We start from the raw sequence: 21,444 nt of genomic DNA, 5'->3' as shown, positions 1-21,444 counted from the left end.
TAAGGAAATGCTGTGTGTTGGATATTCTTAAGTCCCTAATTGATATCCAAAATTGGAATAAATTTTTTCACCAAGTTCTGCAGCAATTCGGGGAAAAATTGAGATTAAGATAAGCTTGACACTAGCAACCCTCTTAGAATCAAATTCTCGCGATCATCTCTATTATTAATTTATTTCTAATAGGAAATAATTCACGCTCTTGGAAAGTATACGAATAATATGCGTTCGCCAGTTACAAAGTTTCCTAATTTCTTCAGATTAAAAACAAAAACTTGCTAGAAAAATGTATTGATATACCTACATCATGATTTCTTGCTATGCGATTGCATATTTCAGATTTCATCATAAGCTCAGAGATGTTTTATAATATTACTCACATCAAAAAATTATCAGAACACTGCAGTTCCAAGACATAAATAAACCGTAAAGAATTTCTGAGTAACTATAATACGTGACGCATTTATGTTCAATGTGTGATGACGTGATCGATGTAACGTGCAAATCTTTGTTCGAGGAACAAGTTTTATCGAGTAAGATACCATATGCCGATAAATTTATACTATAGAGAACCCTGCCCAGAAAACCCAGACAAGAAAAGCATTAAAAACTCCGTTATTCTACATTCAGAATAAGAATAATTTCATCACTATAAATTGGGTCCACAGTTTTAACTTCAGTTTTTGAAAAATCAGTTAATAATGGTAATCGAGTTTTACATGACATATTGCGCAGTCGTTGAGACGTATAGAACAATTCAATGTAGCGTGTGGTATGGGAAAGATATATATTTCACCGATTAGAAAGTACGTCGATATAGTTTCTACGCGTTGGATATTAAATACTTCTAGTAATCTTCTGGATGTATATAACACACTCACAAGACGATACACTATCATATAACGGTATAAACGCCTGCACTTACCGACAAAATTTTCACAACGTAGATGTATTTATACGGAGCTTTTATTATTAATGGTATAAGACATTTCAAAACAAAAGAAAAAGCGATATATGCTTTATTTAAATAATATGTAATAATACTAATAATAATAGTAATAATAAAGTACAAATATACACGGAATATTTACACGTTTAAAAAAAGAACGCTCAACGAATACAAACAATCGATGATATTATATTGTAATGTGAAAATAGTTATGTACATACATAATACATATTCCTGCATACGCAAACACAACTCTATCATAATACGATACTGCGTGAAAAAGGCAAAACAGCAGATATCAAGTCTCCAAATAATTTCCAAATTTAGTCATAATTCAGATAAACTCGGAGACGAATATTCTTTTAAAGTCAGGGGCTGAGCCGCCTATGTCGTGTCTGCAAAGTTCTCCGTTATCCAGATAGCTGACACCAGAATCTCTCAGTATATTGCGAAGACTTTCAGCGGATAAAGCAAGCGCTTTGTCACTGACAGTTAATTTGTCGAGATCATTCATCGAGTATCCAGCGGCTATTTTGTTCTTCAAATGATACGAATGTATCGTTGGCTTGGTAAAATTCCGGGCGTCCCTTGAGCCGGGTGAATTATCAGCAGAAACGGAAGCGGCAGTTTTTGAGGACTTGGAAGATTTTTTGTCTATAATCTTCGGCGTAAATGACCGCATGCTGCTGCAGGCATCGGAGTTTCCGGTTCTCTTCGAGCCGTCGATATCCGCCCTCGCGGGTTCCTGACGTTGGTAGAACTCGAAGTCGTCGTTGGCGACGGTTGTCACTGAGCAGCAGCTTCTGCACGAGCTAATCGTGTCTCCGAAGTCCCGGAATTCTTCGTTGAGGTCGCAGCTCTCGTCGTCGGAAGTATCGTAGCCTCCGGAGGCCTCGACGCCGCTGTAATGGAGCTCGAAGACGGACGGGTAGCATCCCTTGCCCTTGACGTAGGTCCGTGAATCGCCCTCGGGACCGCAGACCGCGTTTCCGCTGGACTCGTCGAAGCTCTGGTTCCTGCGCATCGGCTTCCTGGCGCGATTCGGTATCTCATGGATCTCCGTGCACGAGTTGTACTTGAACTTTGCGTCCAGGCTTTTCTCCAGCCTTGAACAATTCTCGAGGCCGACTGTGACCTTCGGGGCGTGAAGACGAGGACCCTCTTCGCATATCTGACCCAGACTTCCCTTTATGTAGTGATTTCGAGGACCGTTTCCGGGCCCGAATCCCGGTCTGGCGATCGCAGCGACGCCGTCGTCGAGCTGCACCAGGTTCTCCATGTTCTGACCAAAGACGTCCGTGCTGCTAATCTTGCGCTTGCTGCCGAACTCGAAGTTCTCGTTTATCCGGATTCTGTCCGGCTTCTGCTGCTGTTGCTGGTCGCTGGAAACCTTTCCCTTCTGCGAGCCTATCCTCGAGTCTTTACGGGGCTCAAACGTCGAACTTGTGAACGAGGTCAACTCCGCCGGGAGAGACGAGTAGGCATTTTCATCGTGAGACTGTGACCTTGGGTAGTGCTGTATTCCCATCGTTATTGTACCGTTTCTTCCTATAAATGGGAGGAGATTCGTGATTTATCGAATGAACTTTGATTGGAAGATTTGCTGCATTTACGAACGCGTATGTGGGACTCTCTTTTTCTCTCTTTAGTTCGTTTTCTCTCCCTCTCTCTCTCTCTCTCTCTCTCTCTCTCGCTCAGTTGGATGAGCACCGGTTAAAATTCAAAATATGTAAACAATTTAGCGGTAACGCAACTTGAAATTAGAATAATCCTGTCGTCAATATGTAGGTCTGCGTGTTTTTTGTCAGCTCAGAAAACCAAAAACCGCGTCATGTCATCGGGATTAATGGAAAAAGCATATTGCGCATAGAAATGAAGATAAACAATTATTTTTGCTGTGTCCACCGTTTTTGATTTTGGGTATCCAACTGAATTTCTGCATTAGACAATACTCTACACACTTGGCATTATGAATTATTAGGATATACAAATTATTCGTTTTCTGGTTCGAAACTTTGACTAAAAATAGACAATAAAAAACTAAGCATTTTTCGGGAATGTTAAAAAGAAAATTGGATTGGTATTGATTGAAACAAAAATAATCGTAGAAAATAGTTTCACAACTTTGGCATTTGGGGTGGTCGAAATTCGTTAAAAAATGCTCTCAATTTCATGATGGCCGTTTCTGAATGTTTTTTTGCTGATAGTCTTCGGTATCGAAAATCAAGTTTTAAAATATTCATGGCCATGTCGTAAAACCTCTCGATATTTTTATGGATTCAAATTTCGGAAGAAGTTTTTTTAAATATGTATCACTCTGAATGATCTCTCGATGAATTTAAGTTGAAACTATTCAGAGTTAGGAAATTCTTCAATAAATTTATGCAAAAAACTGAAAGATGTCTTTCGAAGTAGAAATCTCAAACTGGATTCACAAAAACCTGCTTCCGCATTACATGTTGATAAATGTTTATTGGAAAGTAATCGGGGATTGAGAACCAAAAAACTGCACATCCTTTGGCCCGTGCTGTCGCAATAATGAGACAAGAGTTGATTTAAATTTGCTGTAGAGAACCGGTTTCTGGTATTTTGCAATCTTGCGATCGGTAGATTGAAAACAATAGGAATTTGGAGACGAGAGATCGAAACAAACCAAATAGAAACATGTTTATTATATATATAATAAACAAATAGTTTGACGCATGCATACAGTGTAAAAAACATTAGATATAGTATAAGAAATAAAGTGTATACCTCTATTTTGGTGGTTATGCAACCTTCCATAGAGACTCCCATTAGTTAGTGGAAATTTTAAGCCATGATTCAAATTTAACTGCAACTTATACTCGGCGTCCTGTTCGAAATGTCTGAATTTTCCATCGATACCACCTGAAGCAAAAATAGAATTCCGCAGACGAAAGTAGGTTTTACGCTGAACTTAATAGGCATGTAATAGAAACAATCAGACAGTGCAGCCACATGTACGGTTTCTTTGTCAACTATATAGGCCACTTTGCTGTCAACCTCTTAAACCTTCGTTATACAATCCACAATACTGTAACACTAGTTGAGAAAACTAGCTGTGACATTTTCCAAATTTTTTGTTTTATTCTAAACCAGATTTTGAAAATGAAATGAAAATTACTGTTGAACTCGGAAGTCTGTTAGGCTTAACCGTTTGATAGTTTGATTGAAAGAGTAACCCAGTTGACGAAAAAAGCACCATAAGAATTAGAAAAGTCATGCAACTTTGCCATAGAAGATATTTTAATATCATATATGTAGTAAGAGCAGTAAAGCGTCAATGAAAATCACAGTTAGTCACAATTTGTACATCTGAAGACACCAACGCCTACCTTACTTGGGTATCTATGGACCTAAAGTAGGTATCATAAGTCAAATTTACCGTAATCCATGAGGAAGCATGAAACTAACCTTTCCAACTTTTGCCTTTTTTTCACAACTAATGGTGAATTGCCGTATCACGTGTCCTTATGGGAATTAATATTAAACCTACGCATGAGTGGAATGTGCGTAGTATTTTGTGGTCAAGAGTTAAATATCTATGCAAGCCTGTTTTGGCCTAAAAATATTCTTCATATTCCGTTACGCGTGATCACGATGGTCGTTATTGGATACACAGTGTCTTCGTAACACATTACATATACCTTCCTATATATTATTATATACACGTTGTAGACAACTATGCGTGTATAATAAAGCAGTTCACAGTCGTCATGCTCATTAATATCAAGCGTGTTTAATGGGTTATGTACACGTATCGTGCTTGCCATTACAATATAGGTTATACGTACGAAAAAAAGCTTCAAATAAACAAAGTTGTACAGCCCGGAGGAAAATAGGTACCAGAGGTGAATCGATCAACTTATTATCATTATAACTGTTCTTTTCGCGTTTATTCCTACTTACTGAGGTAATAAAAAAATATCGTCTACTTAATTACATATTATTTATTTAACTTTCTGGTGATTTGTTTCTTTTCGTTTTTTATTTATTTATTTTTTTTTATTAATCATTTAGCGTTCAACTTATGCGGTGATTAACGTTTCCCATATTAAATTATATAAAGAAATTCTTCTGGGATTTAAATCGATTCTAACATAACAGTTACACCGCGAACTGTTATTTCAATGACCGTGAACCTTACGCGGTTAAAGTTCACGTGGCAAGTTTAATTGGCTGATGGTTGAATTTTACGGGGCGATAAAAATTATGAACGTTACTGTAGAATTGTAAGTATATGTATATAATATAGCTATATTTACAACTGTTTATTATTATATTAGGCCAAGTAACCTTATGTTAAAAAATATGTACAAAACAGAACTTGTCTTTCAATTTTTTAGCTTTTATTTTCGTTTATTTTCTTCAATCAATTTTTGTCTTTCTTTTTATTTTTCATTAGACCTCTATCCGCAGGAACGGTATAACTGTTGTTGGTTGGCAACATTCTTTCGTAACGTCGCAGCAAGTAGAACGTTTCAATGCGATTTCGATTTGTTAATAAGCGTACAGATAACTTCGCCTGGCACTCAATTATAGTTATATTTTGCGTGAGTAGAATAATAAACAATCGGATTGCAATTTTGTCTATCGTAAAGAGAATGGTTGTCGGTATGTATATACAATTAAACGATATTACGGTATGTATCATTAGGTGTGGTATATATAATCGAGTAATATTCGGTGAATACAACAAAAATACGATGCAAAAGTAAATGGAGAATATAACGAAGAAACGATGACTAATTTTAAGGATGTTTGAAAAAATTTAATAATGTAGAGAAATATGTCAATTGGCATATAATTATTATTCCTACTGTTGAAATATTCGAGTTTGGTATTTACCGTGTGATAATTTCCCTGCGTGATCCTGCTTCGTGTAAACTTTGGCAACGTAGTGGCAGAACATCTTGTCGAAAATAGCCAAACAGATTGGAAGTAAAACATCCTGAAGTAGCGGTAGCCACGTGGCTATATTTTGTGGTGTACAAAAGCCCCGCAGTAGTTCCGGTCTTATGGAGATGACCTGTAAAATAATTCCATATATTTTTCCTCTGCATTCTCAAAACTCGTGATAAATTCAAATCGATTGCATTAGAAAAGTAAACAAATCAAAAATACTTTTTATTCAACTATTTCAATCAATAATTTAAAAGCTATGTCATAACTTATGTACTTAGAGCTGCAACGAACCCGAGTTGGTAAAATAAAATGCATTATAATTCAGAATCATCCGTTCTATGTTTATCCATACATGGAGGTATGCCATACTTAGGAGCAATATGCAGGCGTGTAATACGCGTAGAATTACAAGTTTCGAATGAGAGAAATCGTAACGTGAGTCGAGATAGTTGCAGGTATACAGCACGTATAGCATGTACGCGTAGCAAGTTAGCAACACCGCGAATACACGCGGGTTCACCGCGCTTACAAAATTGTTATTCACAGTTTTCGCTTTCAGCTTAAAACAAAACAGAAGAAAAAAAAACACACAATCATAACAAATGATTTAATAAATAGAGGAAAACAGCGGTGCAGTGGAAAACCATTTGAAAATGGTTAAATAACATGAAACTTATACGGTATGTGAAATAAAATTCAACTCAATTAGATCGAGAATTTCCAAAAGTCGATTTAATCTATAATTCTTTTAATCATCTCCTCTAAATCATGCCCAGGTAGTCGGGCTATACACAGTGCATTACATGCCAACCCCCCCCCCCCCCCCCCCCCCTGTGTACAAACCGGGGAAAGCATATAACATATTTAATTCTACTTCACAGTGCTTGCGCACCGAACCCGAACGAGCTCGCATGCACGCACAAGCTCAATAGTAATAAACACGTGTCAGCCCTTGCGTTATGTGCAGACACGCGTGCAGCACGGAGCATAATACAATTTACAAATAATGCTCAACCAAACGCGGTATTTTTAGTGATTCAGGGCGCTGGATGTAACGGTAGCATCAATTATACTGCAGTGGAGATATGATTTGAACATAGCCGACTGAAATTGCTGACGATAAATTAGAGCGAGAAAGGAGTCTGTTGCAGGTATCGCTGAAGCATCGCGAGTGCATGATGCTATTGCTAGGAAAAACTTTCGGTTTTTAACCATCCGTAGATTTAATTGTGCACAAGTGAAAACGTATAATAGACTTTCGAACTGCGGGATGAATCTGGTTCCGGACGCACACGCAATACGTTTTTGGTCCGTGGGTTTGATTTTATAGAGACGTTTCATCGTGTAACGATTTATAAAAACGTAAAATACCTTTACATTGGAAGAAAACGGAAAATAGATATTATAACTAACTGTTGACATTCTTTTGCAATCAATTTACACTAAGAAACATAAAATCAAACTGTCAATGCTACTTGTCGTGGGAATTTACTCAAATCACAAAGTATCTATGTTATATATAGATACCTGATAAAAATTTATACATTTCACAAAAAATGATTGAATAATATATAATATTTTTTGTGCAAATAGGATTGTTTATCTGATTCATGCATGAGTTTTACGATAGAATGTATGAATATTAAATTATACAGACAAGAATTTGCTTCGATCAACGAACTCAAAATACCACAGAGATCAAAATAACAGTTTGTACCGCTGTCTGTTTTGCGAATTATAATAGTAATCCGACTTACAAAAAAACTAAAAAAGCTTCGTCATCATCATCGTTTATATATATCTCGCATTAACACTGGTATTGGGAGTTTCCGCTACATTAAGCGAAACGAACTTCTTATATATTATGATTCAAATTAACAGCAACACTTATGGGACTCGAACTAACCGGTCAAAATATGTAAATAAATTGTATGGTCGTCCAATTGAAGTATACAAAAAAATGCTTCTTTCCTACGTGTAGAACAGAGTTTAATTTACTGCCAATCTTTACCGGCACGTCTGTAGATTTGAATTCATATCATAGAAATATTAATATTCTGTTGACTTACGGGTGGGTTAAACCGATCGTTATATCGACTTTTTTTTTAAATCATACCATTTTATAATCCGTGTTCTCTCTACGCTTGATGGTGTCAAGGCAATAGCCTAGCAAACTTGAGTACAGAATGAAACCACATACATGCTCACATTTGATTTGGCGACAAAAAATCAACGAGCGTACCCAGTACAGGATACTATACGTGGTTGGACGAAGGTTCCAACGACTTCCGTCGCCGGTGGATTCAGTCATTGGAAATCCTTATTTTATAATTACTTCTTTTGCGCTAGTGCAGGTCGTGTCGCTTTCTTGATTACGTTGCGAGGTTTGTACGGGTAAGTTTATTTGTATCTGAAACTTAACGCTGACATTCGTAAGCGAGATATTATAGATACGTGTAGCTGAAAGCACGCATGGCTTCATCCTCGAGAGACCTTTCGCTCCACAACCGTCAAACCAATCCACATCCAACGTGATCGAATCGCGATGCGATCTCAAGACTGCGAGGTACTCAAGGATCTCGAGGTCTTCGCCGAATGCCATGTTCGCCCTGATCGGTAATCAGGAATACAATTTTTTAACGCGCAATAATTTTGGTTTAGCCACTTGCACGCCGCACGCGAGTCGAAAGTTTCACGGTTGGCTTCATTCGCGATTCGACCGTTCCGAGTCCTATAACGTTACATGGCATAGTAGCCGAGCTAAGCCGAGTTACGAAATATTGGATTGGCCCTGGCGAGCAATAATTGGCAAAAAGATACCTTCTCACAGTGCGGGCAGAATTCGAACGACGCGCGTCGACTGTGTTGAGTAACCATGATACTCGACGCAAGATATAACTCAAAAATTTCAATTACCAGCACTGGAATGTGGTTGCAGATATAGCAGACAAACAGAACGCTGTAGACCGTTGAATGGCTGTTGTTCTCATCCACCACTTTTTTCTTCCTAAGGCAGGCTCTGCTGTTCGTCGAACTGCTCGTGCAGGACACACTCGAGGGGTCCCAAGTCCGATCCTGAGGACACTCGAAGCCTGATGAGTTTTTCGAGCTGAGGTCAGACAAGTCGGAGACACTTTTCAGGAGCTCGTTCTTCGGTTTCGCGCATATGTCTTTGTAGAAGGTCACGAAGAGGCTCAGGATCGACGTCAACATGAGCAGACCTCGCAAGGAGTTGAAGAAGATCCCATACTTAGGCGAGAGTTCGTGAGCAACGAAGACGCAGGTGTCTGGCTGGAAGTTCAGGACACCTGTCACGCCAATGCAGGCCGACAGAATGCTCATGCTCAACAAGTGATACTTCAAGTGATTCTTCGTCACTTCCTCGCAGCTTATTGCGGCGAAAATTGCAATGGTCGTTAGCGACAACTCTTGTAATATGCTCGACGAGTTCAGCATCCATACCAAAGTTGAGCATAATTCTGCAACATAAGACACGGTTAGTTGACCCTCAACTACCAGGAGAAGGTCACTCGAGTCTTGATGAGGACATTTTACTGTTTTAGAACAAAGCAGCTTGGTTTATACATTTCCTAAAAATTCCTCGTGTGCGAAATGATTCTGGAGCTTAGTCTTTTCGAATTAAATATGTATGTAACACTTAGACTGGCTCTGTTGATTCAGTTTGATTTACACTCGTTGGCAAGGTTATGTTTTGATTGTTGTACTGGTTCTGTGCCACTTTACAGACAAGACGCGATCACAGAAAAACACAGCGAATATAAGAACCGTTATCAATAATCTTCGAATGCAAACTTTCAGGTGGATTGGACATTTTTTAAACAGTTAACTCTACCATACTTCCTGAAATTGGAGAATGTATGAAAAACCTAAATCCCTGAGGTTTTCCGGTTTTCCAAGTGAGTGGATACTCTCACTTTAACGTGTCAATCTTGCAGCTTTTGAATAAGGTGTCATACATACGGAATCGTTAAAACTCTGATGAATCGTTCTCAAATAAAATTTCGGATTTATTTGGAACGGTGCCGTTTCACTATCTGATAAAAAATCGATCACTTCAAATTTTTTTTCACCTTGGAAGTCCTTGCGAAAAATTTATGTCATGATTTTTGAATTGTTCAAACATTCGAGTATTGATATCTCCTGAAAATGTCTAAATTCTCTTGAAATTTCACTATGCCCAAAAATTTTCTGATACCTGTTCTTATAAGAAATCTGCGGCTTTTCTTGAAATCTGAGCCCTTTAATTTAATTTCAGAAACAATAACACGGGCACACAAAACAAAGTGTCTTGTCCGGCGGACTTGACCACCATACGAATGTGTTTTTCAATATGCTGAATCCGAACTTAGTGTCAGAATTGCTCCATCACCTCCCGATTTCGAGTTATATGTAGTGTATTTCACTTCGAGGTCGAGTTTGAGGTCGACGAACGACCGTTTTATGCAAGAGTACTCAAAATTTGGGAGCGATTGAACAATTCTAACAACAGATCATTCGAATTCAGCATATCCAAAACGTAAGGATATGGTGCTCTAGTCCTCCGGACAAAACACTTTTTTGTATAATATGGCTCGAAGTATAATAAATATAATTTAAGCGACTTTCTTCTTTACGTCCGTTCTTACAGATGTATTTAAAGTCAATAAAAAAAATTTCAAAGATCAGTGAAGAGTTTTTGGAAAATATTTGCGAAAAACTTCTCACACTTTAATTCACCACATCACTGTGGAGGTGAATACTTCCACTGATTTTACGTACCTCCAAAATGATTGACTGGTCTTATAAGCTTAAGAATGGCGTAGAAAAGCAGGGCCAGTTGGTGAATGAGGCTCTGGGCGAGTACGGCGACCACTAAGAGATCGATTCTCCGCTTACTCGATGACGGCTGGTTCTGGTAGATCAAAAGAGTCCAGGAAAGCAAAAGAACGCATATAGGTGACCCGACACACGTGGCCAGCCATTCGCTAACTTCGCTTCGCATTTCTGAAACCAAAACGGAAAAGTAAAATTAGTCGAGTGTTCGAAGTTCAAAGAAGCTGATTCATGAGATGACGTCATCACGTGTGCTTCGATAAAGTCAAATGTACACAGAGAAAAAGAAGTCGTTAAGTCAACTGAATCGATTTAGTTGGATAAAAAATTGTTGCTTCGATCATTATTTTGCGAAAATGAGTATGCCGTAGTAGACATAATAAATTCAGTCAGTTCAAATCAACGAAACGAGTTATTTGAACAATGCGGTTAATTTCATTGAAAATTTGATAGTTTCAAACAATACTCAGGTGTGTGAACTCCATGTTCATCCGGTTGAAGAAGGGGATTGAACGCGCGTAATCGCTTCAACTAAATATTTTTCTGTCATCAAAAAATTTAGTATTCCGCCGAATCAGATTTGATCTCCTTAAATCAACCTCTACATGCGATTATTCTTTAAGGTACCATTTGTTTCGTTGATCCAATTCAGTGAATCCAATTCGACTAACTGCAAATACTTTTGTTGATTCGAATACACGCATCAGTCTAAACAACGATGAAATTGTTTCCATACAAATAGTTCAGTGAGTCTATCTACAATCATGAATAGCTCAATAAATTAAGCTACTTTTGAATATTTTATTGGTGGAAAGAAAACCACAAAAGTTCAACATGTAAGCAGCTGGGAAAACATGAAGGTAATTAAATTTAAGTGTTCAGTGTGTTTGGCCCATGAGATTAACGAAATGTTTATGTCGAATAAATATTTTGTTGATTTGAAGCACTTCATTCCTCAACTGAAGTATTTTATCGGCTTTTTCATTGCTTTCAAATTGTTGAAATGTTGATGAGATGCATGCATTTTTCTCCAAAATCTCTTCATGTCATCTGGAAATACCTTCGTCTCACTGAGATAAATGTATCTTTTCATCTTGTTGATGATTTAGTTAATGATTGAAACATTACACTGAACTGAATGTTCAGTTGCTTGTACCTAACTGTGATTTATCCAACTAAATATTCAGTTCCGTTAACTGGGATTATTTTAAACCAACAGAACATGGTCTTGCATTAACCAAAGACTTGTTCGATTAAAAAGTAGGATATTTAGATTAACAAAATGATTTTCACATTAACTATGTGACGTAGGTCGTTCAACTTAATATTACTTTGACTGTACGTCATCGTATTTGTGTTAAATAATAATTTAGTCTACAGAAGTATTTTTAATCTAGTTTGTGCAGTTTATAAATTATTATAATAACTAAATACTCGTTTTCCCGCCCGTGAACTCCGCATTTGGTAGATCGAAACAATTTTTTATTTATTTTTTTTTCTGATTTATCAACTTTTTTCTCTCATGTAATAAAGATCGTATTAAACAATCGAAACTGCAAAACGATTATTGTATTAAACAACTTCAAAATATGTTTTAATTTATTGTTCAATCCAACATTTGCAATTTTTGGATTGACAAACTAGTGAGTCAAAGTTACCAACTTTAACTGCGTATACATATTTCCTTTCTCCTCACAAAATTCTTGAATCAATTTGGTCCGAAAGCGATATCTGTTAGAGAAATTGTCCAATACCAAGATACATATATTCAGGGGTCATAAATTTTTCTTTATTGATCCACTCTCTCAAAGATCATTCGACGCATAGTTTGTTTAATAGAGGCTAGAGAGTGTACAGGAATTATGTAAATAGTGTCCCTCATCACTTTCACGAGAGAATTTTTGTCTCTAGATCTGCGAAAACAGTAAAAACTGACAAAATTTTTTTTTTTTACAAATATAAGCTTTCGATTAAATATTTTTAAGAGCAATGGCTGAACATTGCGAAAAGTGTCTGTTACTAAGGTGGAGAGTCACGATGTTGTATAGGTCTTCAAGCAACGATCAACTATGCTTCTTACTGTCGCGCTTTCCGATTGGTTTAAAGTTCATACCATGAACCGAGGTCATTCGAGCATTCAAACGCGATATCATTTCCATCAATTTTTACACCGGTAACTCTGCAGGTTTGAAAATTCCATTAGTTTACAGGGTTCCTCAGCCATACAGAGGCTCTTTTTACCTTTTCGAGAAAGAACTTACAATTAGGAAGGACGTTCTCAAGTAAAAACATGGAATTCGACGTAGTAGGTAGGTAGACATGACAATGGTGGGAATACGTGAGCATCGTTGTAATGAAAGATCGAACGGCTTACATCAAGCTTAGCATCGTAAACCTATTATGCGACCTTTTCGTGCCAGATTAATAATCGGTATTTCGACCTTCGACGTACCGAGGGCATCAGGAAACGCTTAGGGATTGATACAAGAAAGGAGACGAGGAATGCGGTTTCTTGTCAACTCACGCGTCTAATACTATAGCTGGACAATCGTTCGTGCAGCAGGTTTTCTCCAAGTTTAGCAATTTGTTGATGCAAATGTTAATACGACTGTGCTGTGATTATGTAAGCCGGAAAACTGACAAGCAAGTGTCAACTGGTAACAGGGAAGAAATCGTTCGACGATTGCTATGCCATTTATAGGATTCTTTTACCCTCATTTGTCTCCTGAACACGTAAGAAGTTTCATACCCGGTTTATATGGATATGCATAAACATTAAATACAAACGCACCAATATAGGCAACTACACGTGAAAGTGCCCCGAGTCTAGGCTCGAATTCACAATCGAACCGACACGATCCTCGATAGTTTATAGCTATAATAATTGTGATCGGCACGGCAGTAGTCGGAAAGTAATTTCTTTGATCAATGGCTGTAATATAGTGGCAGCAACCATCGCAATGGAAGGTGGTATAAATATTGAATAGAGATTTTGAAGAACCACCTTCGATTTCCTTATATTTGATGGTTATTCTTTAATGGTGAAGTTGGTAAAAAATGGTGCCAGTATACGGTGAGAAAAAAATTAATCACAAAGGAGCTGTGGTAATTTCTTGTGCCAGGATAATCATTCGCAACTTCATCTCAAACTGATGTAAATATAGATATACTGTGTATATAAACTGCGTTAAACCTACAATAGTTGAAAAAAAAAAATATGTTGAACAAAACTTGTGGATATAGTTGAACAAGCTACCTGCAGTAACAGAGTCTCAAGATTGAAATGTAATTGAATCTTTTCTTGCCGATGGTGTAGGGTATTCAGGCAAAAACGAGATCCAGTAGACAGTATCGCGCGTTATGAAGTCGAGGAATAGGATCGAGGGAAAAACAGACGTTACGGCAAAATCTTACACCTTAGATACTGTTCTGTACAGAACAGCGCACGTAATCTGAAAGTTGGTATTTTTGCGGTAGCGAGCTTTTTGCTCGGACGGTACGTGAGACGTGAATATAGATTGAGCAGGCTTCGTGCATGCATGCTAAGCTCGCCGACCGCGAGATGATGATTATTCAAATAAGTAATCAAAAAATGCAAATGCGCGTTTTGGTCCATCCGTACCATTCACGTGATCCGCGGCTCAAGCCCTCAGCGAATATACCTATATACATACGTAGCTACAGTAACGGTCTTTTCTCTGTAATAAGTATATGTAATCAAGTAATACTCCTCAAATTCCATGGTCTGAAATATGAGACTGGTTCCGCTGCAGCGATCCAGCCGTTGACTCGATATAACTTGCATGTCAAGAGTCGACCTTTCAAAAAAGCTTCTAAGGTCAAGAAGTCCGAGTACCAAGGAAGCACTTTGATCTGAAGTATGGCTGGATTTGGAGGCAGTGACAGTAGGCAGCACGAGTTTGGACTGTGGTGGAAAGCAAGGCGTAGCTAGCAGGTAGGTATAATTTAGTTGTCAAAGAGGTTGAGGTAAACGTGGTAGTCGGCTAACACCGAAGCGAATAGAAAGTCGAGGTGGTGGTATGTGCAGAGAAGTTGAAAGATGTCGAGCTCAGGAGACCAGTGCATTAATACGTCTAGAACAACTTCTTTGACGCGCGCTCTTCCGAACAGGCAAATGTATGTGGGTATATAAGGAATTACCTATTTGCGGAATCCGCGCTTGCATGGGTGTGTATGCGCTATACGCTGCACTTACGGTAACTTCCTAGTTTCTACAATTAATTAACGTTTCGTTAGCTAATGACAGTCGGCGAGCAAGTACGGATAGAGCGAGTAACTGCAGCGCCTGCGTCAAAGATTACATACATAAGTCGATAGAAAATTAGAAAACATATTTTAATTATTACTATTGCATAGATAATCGTAACTCGCGTACTGACCTATGTTTAATTGCCGTATTAATATATATTATTCGCAAGTGTATAGGTATACGTCATAGTATGGAATTTGTACAGTACACGATGAATAAAAACACTTTTTTACCGACTTTACTTTAATTTATATATTTTGTACAGCAATGGCTTGGCCCTCGCAAGTGTAATCGTGTCACAATATAACGAGAACAGTTACCGTAGAAAATTGATTCACTGCAGTATGCTACTCTCCAGATTCTGGACTGTTTCAACTCTGATTGTTTAGAGAATGTGCTTTTAGACCACGGATGAACAAAAAATTCTATGCTTTGTTAGTTTTCAATATATAAATAGATTGGAATAAGAATGTAAATAATTTATGGAATCGTGTGATGTTGACAAGTAGTGTCTTGAAAAATAAATCCACATGTCGCTCGCAAACGATCCGAGATAAAAATATCTTCAATCTAATTGTGAGCAGCGGTTTATCTGGTTTGGTATAACTGCTTTTACTTTGACCGTACCTAACAGCGCAAAGTGACTTACTATAAAATCTGACTTTTACATAATATTAATTTATAAACTAGAAAATAAGTATAGTCAACAGCTGCAGTACTTATAAAACAAAACTATGATGCTAACAGATTTCTTTAAGACATGACAACTCTTGAAAGATGTTCCACTATAAGGCTAAGGTATTAAACTCTCAATCGTCAAAAATTGATGCTCAAATTTAACAAACCTCAATACTGGAATGATTCGAAAGACTCCGGACCTAAAAACATTTGTTTACTAAACTGGATCACAACAATATCATTAGTTCAGCTATGCCATTCTTTTTTCGTTAGTTCAGTCCGTTGAAGACTTGTAACCGCATGGAAACACGTATCTGCTTGTACCTTCAGAGGTAATCGAGATGTGTTTACAGTGCTCGAGTTAAACTGGACGTTCAACCAGTTTTGTTATAAATATAAGTAACCACCAGCGCAAAGAAATGAAGGTAAAAAAATCACGCAAATACGAGCTAAAAGGAACTTTTCTTACGTAGTCATAATTCAGGATAACGATTATCGTATCCAACAACTTTCTTCTCGTTATACTACACACGGCAGAAAGTCATAATAAAGCACGAACTTTTGAAGGAATACCAATTAATTCGAAAGTCGTGCAGTGAATACCCTCAGGTACACTCACTCCTCCGTGTTTCAGCTAAACATGAAAAATGAGCTCAGTAAACAGCGTGAACATTCGAGGATGCAGGAGATCTGCATAAGCGATACAAAGCTACCAAACTGATAGAGAAGCATCGAGGCTTGGGCCTCGAAACGATCGCACGCCTCGCATTCCACTACTAAGATAACAAATAAGTGCATCTTATGCGTTTGAGTATGGGTATAAGTGTGCATGCATATTGGTGCACACTCGACATACGTATCAAGAGACGGTGGAGTGACGCACAACTACGCCGCGACGTCTTTTAGACGTTAAAACGAAGAGCTGCAGACCAAGCGACTTAAGACTGAAGGTTTAACTGCACATACACTATACTACATATGGTTATATGTTATATTCTACCGACTTAACTTATTTAGCATTGAGAAAAGAGAATTCTTCGACGATAAAATTCCTCTAGCCCAAAATTAAGCCCGATTTCGAGCAGCACTACAGAAGGAAGATGAAACGAGATTTGTCCAAATAGAAGATTTTTTTTCGGAATGGTACCATCAGTGGTTCTCAGGAACCCTAACTCGGTGCTCGTGTTCCTTAGCTGCGGGTTCTGCATGATTTCTGAAAAGCTGTAAGTCATGGTCCACGAATTCCTACATCCTCCTGCAGGTATGTCAAATGCTACCCCTTCTCAATGACGTCGAAACTCTAGGCTTTTATACTACGCGGCTTCGTATCCATGCATATTCATGATAACCGAAGTCATACTTAGTACCCAGTTCGATTGGTGGTCATGCAACACCGAGCATACAGCATTGCACGCATCGAGAGGATCTAAGGATCGTGAGATCGTAGTGCGGGTGTGTCGTTTGTCTCGGTTGGAATGTGGAGGCTTTATACCGTGGGTCCAAGGTCGTGAAAACAGGACGCAGGCAAGCGTTCAAGACGAGAATTATAGTATAGCGTAGCGTTATATTTCACGGTTGCTCTGGGTTCAGCATAATAGGATCTAACAATACCTACATAATATTCGCTTTATGTTATCCACAGACTGCAAAAAACCGTATTATTTTTCTTATTCATCCAGTATCTGCATTGTTATGAGCACGAAGATACCTTCGGATCGTACAGGTCACGATAGGGAAAGAGGACGGTAATTGGCTAGAAATTCGAAGGTGTGCAGCCTTATAGGTATAATTATTTCAATCAAAATAACTTTGGTAAGCGTATTTCTAGAACTTCTTTATATCAACTTGGATCCATGACACGTCGAGAATATTTTTTCAGGTTTCGCGTGTCCAACGATAAATTTGAAATGACCAGCAGATGTTATGTACGTATACAGTTATTATAATCTTTATCCGAGACCTCGAAGCGAGGTATGCTGGGATTTAAGCAAAGCAGGACGAAGAAGCATGCAATAGATCAATTTTACTGCTCATTTATTTATATTTTTAGTATTTTGACGCTCATTTCAGATGCTGGAGAAGAGATTGCTCGGTGAAAACATGCGCAACTGCGGAATTTCTCTTTTTCAACCCAGCATGGGTATGTAAGGCAGAAAATTTGTAAGGTGTGTGTACTATGCTTTCTGTAGCTCTAACAGAATCATGCTATGTGCTTAATAAATGGCGGCAAAGGTCGCAGGCGACTAGAGCGCATGCACGTATGTACTCATTCTCGATATGTGCGTACGAAATTGGAACGAGGATCTAATAATTCACTTTCTCTCTTAAAAGCTGGGAACAGTTGAAAATCGGAACGACATTGATAATAATATAAAGCCATAGAAGGCGTGATGCTTCACTGGCAATTGAAAAATAATTTGGAGAACGATTAGAAATTTTTTCATCTGAATTTATTTACAAGCTACTGAAAATCGCCGTTTACACGAAGCTTTGAAGAAATTGTTATAAGAGAAGCATGTCAGAAGCTAAAAGTGGAAGTTTGGAATGAACGTGCTGAAAAAAAAGCGGAACTCTTAGAACCGTTTGGTAAAATTCTCACGACCTTGTCAACCGTGTCCGCAAAAATTTCACATGTATAATAGTGAGCAATAAATGCAGTGACCCACGCATGCGGTTGGCGGTCATTTAATGTGTATATCAAGTACCACAGGGAACGTGGGTTACCAGTTGACAGCCCAAGCTCGAGGCATTAAGCCGTGCTAATTGCATTAATTGCGACATAAGGTCATTCCTGCGATCACTGGGGAGGAGGGCGAATTAGCGAACATGCGACAGTTTCATCACACCTAAATTCAGGACACTGAAAAAGAAGAAGAATGTTGATTTGCTAAAACATGGTGGACGGAACGATGGACAAGCTCGTTGGAGTGTTGTTGCAAGTTTACTGTTCACACCGGAAACTGAGAGAAACAAGGGAACAAGAAAGTGCGCAGACATTGCGGGTTTGTTTTTAGTAGGACATTTATATACTAGTAAGAACATGGCGTGGGAACCGAGATGTTAAGCTGAATCGAAAAAATTGAAAATGGGTAACGCAACGATCTGTACGCAACGAAACCGAGGAACTCATTTACGTTTCGTAACGGTTAAGTTTATCGGTGAAACCGCATCCAGGATCGCGACTATTAAGCAGATTTTCGTGTCACGATTTTTTTTCCTATCTAGCGCGTCCAAAATAACATAACGATAAAGATTATCATACGTTTTGAAGGCGTAACGTCAGCCTGGCACGCCTTTCACGATTCTGAAACTGCATGTAAGTTCTTGTATATGAATATGTAGGTACCGCATCACTTACTGGAAATGGTAGCGTTTAACGAAGACGACCGGCTTTCTTGCTGGCTTCGAAAGTCGTCCGCACCGCCAACCGCATCGCCTGGATAAAAATGTCTCCAAGTTTCCCTTGCAGAATTCTCTTCTTACACGTGTGTGTGTATATCTCTCTCTCTCTCTTTCTCTCTATCCGTTTCTTTACTCAGATATTTTGTCGACGGATATTGTTGGTAAGATATACCACGTTTCCACTTATCTCACTATACTTTTTCACTGCATATATGTATAAAATTCATCGCGTGGTTCACCGTGTGTGTAATCCTTTAATCAGTTTTGACCATCTTCCGGGGCACCTGCAGCTGGATCCTGCGCCACGTGCAGCCTCATTTTTTTGTCGGCGTTTGCTTATTCTATCCAACAGTTGTCCGATACTTCAGAAAGGATTATTAATAGACAATAGATAACGTGAGGCTGAAATTGTATGCCGGATGTACAAAGCCGCTGCTTGCTGCACCGGATTATTTCGGGACGTCTTCGATACAGCGCAAGAGCCCAAGTCGCTCAAACGCTTTTAGCTCAAACTGAAGCTCGCACTGTGATCCAGATTCAGACCTCAACACTGTCAGGTATTTACAAGTTCCACAATACTGGTCCTCTTTTTTACGCGCGTAAATTATGTTCTCACTCATCAGGAATAGTAATATGGGAATACAGGAGCGACTTGTCACGAATAATAAAAAAAAAATAAAAAAAATCAACGAAAAGAAATTTGTCGATATGATACAGTGACGGGGGAGATGATCAGGAAGCCAAAGGACAGAAGGATGATTAAGTTCAACGAATACAGTATAACAGCACGCCCATCACATTTTCCACCCCTCTGAGGGGAGAGTAAATACAAAATTTAAACAATCTGCAGCCTGTCGTGGGTTTATACACGTGACAAACACCGCGCGCTGCAGCTGCATGCAGACACCTCCGCAACTCTCGGGGGCAGAGAAGCAGTGGCCACTCGGTTCCTCTTACTGGCGTGTCGCTGTCGCTGCTGCCCGCAAGCCGCCCCCCTTAGAAGCCCTGGGGCTTACTCTTGGTATACCTATATACCTAGCAGCACTACACCTAGCAGCACTACTGCTGGGACTGGGACTCGCAACAATCATTTGGGTCAGCAGCACAGCGTGCCGTGTAACAAAGCGAACGTGATTCTCAACTTCTTGGCCTCTCTCAACTCCTTCCAATTCGCTGCCTAATTCCCCCTCTGCGAGTCGCAGCTCTTCGGGTTCCCGACCGGTTCTTGATGCCCCAGAGCAGCAGCAAATGCATGGGCAGGTACGGCTTCGGCCGAGCTTCTCGTTATTATCCTCTTGACATTCATTCGTGATGATTTTATCTCTTCTATTTTTTTTCTTTTTTTCTTTTTCCATCCGACATTTCAGTCGTTCAACAATGAGACGTCGTTATTGGATGAAATTATTTTACAGCTTGTCGGATTGCGTAAATAATGCGAAATTAATATGGGCAATGTTATAGGTTTAGACGGTGAAATATCATCTAGGTATCAGCTTGACTCCGTAATTAACTGTGATGCGGTATTGTGATATAAAAGAACGGAACATTGATCTCAATGGAGATTGTATGGGAATTAGAAACGTTAATCGTATTCTTAATACAAATATAGATGGATAAAATTCTCTGAGCAGCTTCCTAAAAAACAACTTCAGAATAATTTTTAAAAATTCACGACTTTTTTCATCGCTCTAAAGAAATGTGAACTTTTTAATTATGAATACAATTAGATATATTCATCGTGGGTATGACCATTGAAAAGCTTGAAATTTGTTATTACTCTTCTAAACTCATAAATATTAGTAGAGAAAGTGGTCCTAGAAATTTCGACTTTCCAGTAACAAACTAAAACTATTTACTGAATTCGGATTCTTAGACTTTAAATTAGGCAGAATTAAACATAATTTAAACGAATTGAACTCGATTGAAAATAAACGATTCTTCTGCAAATCCCACACCTCGGTTATGTAACGCAAATCTCGCCAAATTCATGAAAATTTTACTTGTTGCTGGTGCGAAATCTCACCACTATGATTTCTCAGGTGTGGAGTTAAAGGGTTAATCGGAAGTCCCTAAAAGTACAAATAGATTTATTCATGCCGGTCTTCAAACGCATTGCTATGACCGTCTGGTTATTACTTTAAACTTTTAACTGTGCTGACATTTCTCGAATTATGAAGCAACTGAAAGATCAAATTTCCATTTAAACTTCTCGACTCAACATATTGGGTACACTGGTAAAGCCATATCAAATTGTGCAAAATTTTCTTAAAGAATGATGGGAAAAATTAAGACATGATTTTTGATGACAAACACACACACACACAGAAAGACAAGGAGAGAGAGAGAGAGCGGAAAAGTTTTTGTTGGAAGAGTTAATCGACCAGACACT

General features: G+C 38.5%; 1 protein-coding gene across 2 annotated transcripts; it reads right to left on the bottom strand.

Annotated features, from left to right (window-relative positions):
- Positions 1–996: 996 nt before the first annotated feature.
- Positions 997–19,707, bottom strand: LOC124412142. Of its 2 annotated transcripts, XM_046891789.1 has the most exons (6): positions 19,012–19,707; positions 10,652–10,876; positions 8,789–9,351; positions 5,816–5,996; positions 3,701–3,835; positions 997–2,494 (listed from the first exon to the last, which is right to left on the bottom strand). In XM_046891789.1, exons 2-6 carry the CDS (start codon positions 10,872–10,874, stop codon positions 1,281–1,283), a joined length of 2,316 nt encoding a protein of 771 aa, XP_046747745.1. In that variant the 5' UTR covers positions 10,875–10,876; positions 19,012–19,707; the 3' UTR covers positions 997–1,280. The 2 variants fall into 2 exon arrangements, with proteins under 2 accessions (XP_046747745.1, XP_046747746.1); XM_046891790.1 differs by lacking the exon at positions 3,701–3,835.
- Between the last annotated feature and the right edge of the window lie 1,737 nt (positions 19,708–21,444).

The sequence above is a fragment of the Diprion similis genome, chromosome 11, assembly GCF_021155765.1.
Source record: "Diprion similis isolate iyDipSimi1 chromosome 11, iyDipSimi1.1, whole genome shotgun sequence".
Classification (NCBI taxonomy): Eukaryota; Metazoa; Arthropoda; class Insecta; order Hymenoptera; family Diprionidae; genus Diprion; species Diprion similis.
This window is presented reverse-complemented; position numbering and strand designations above follow the sequence as displayed.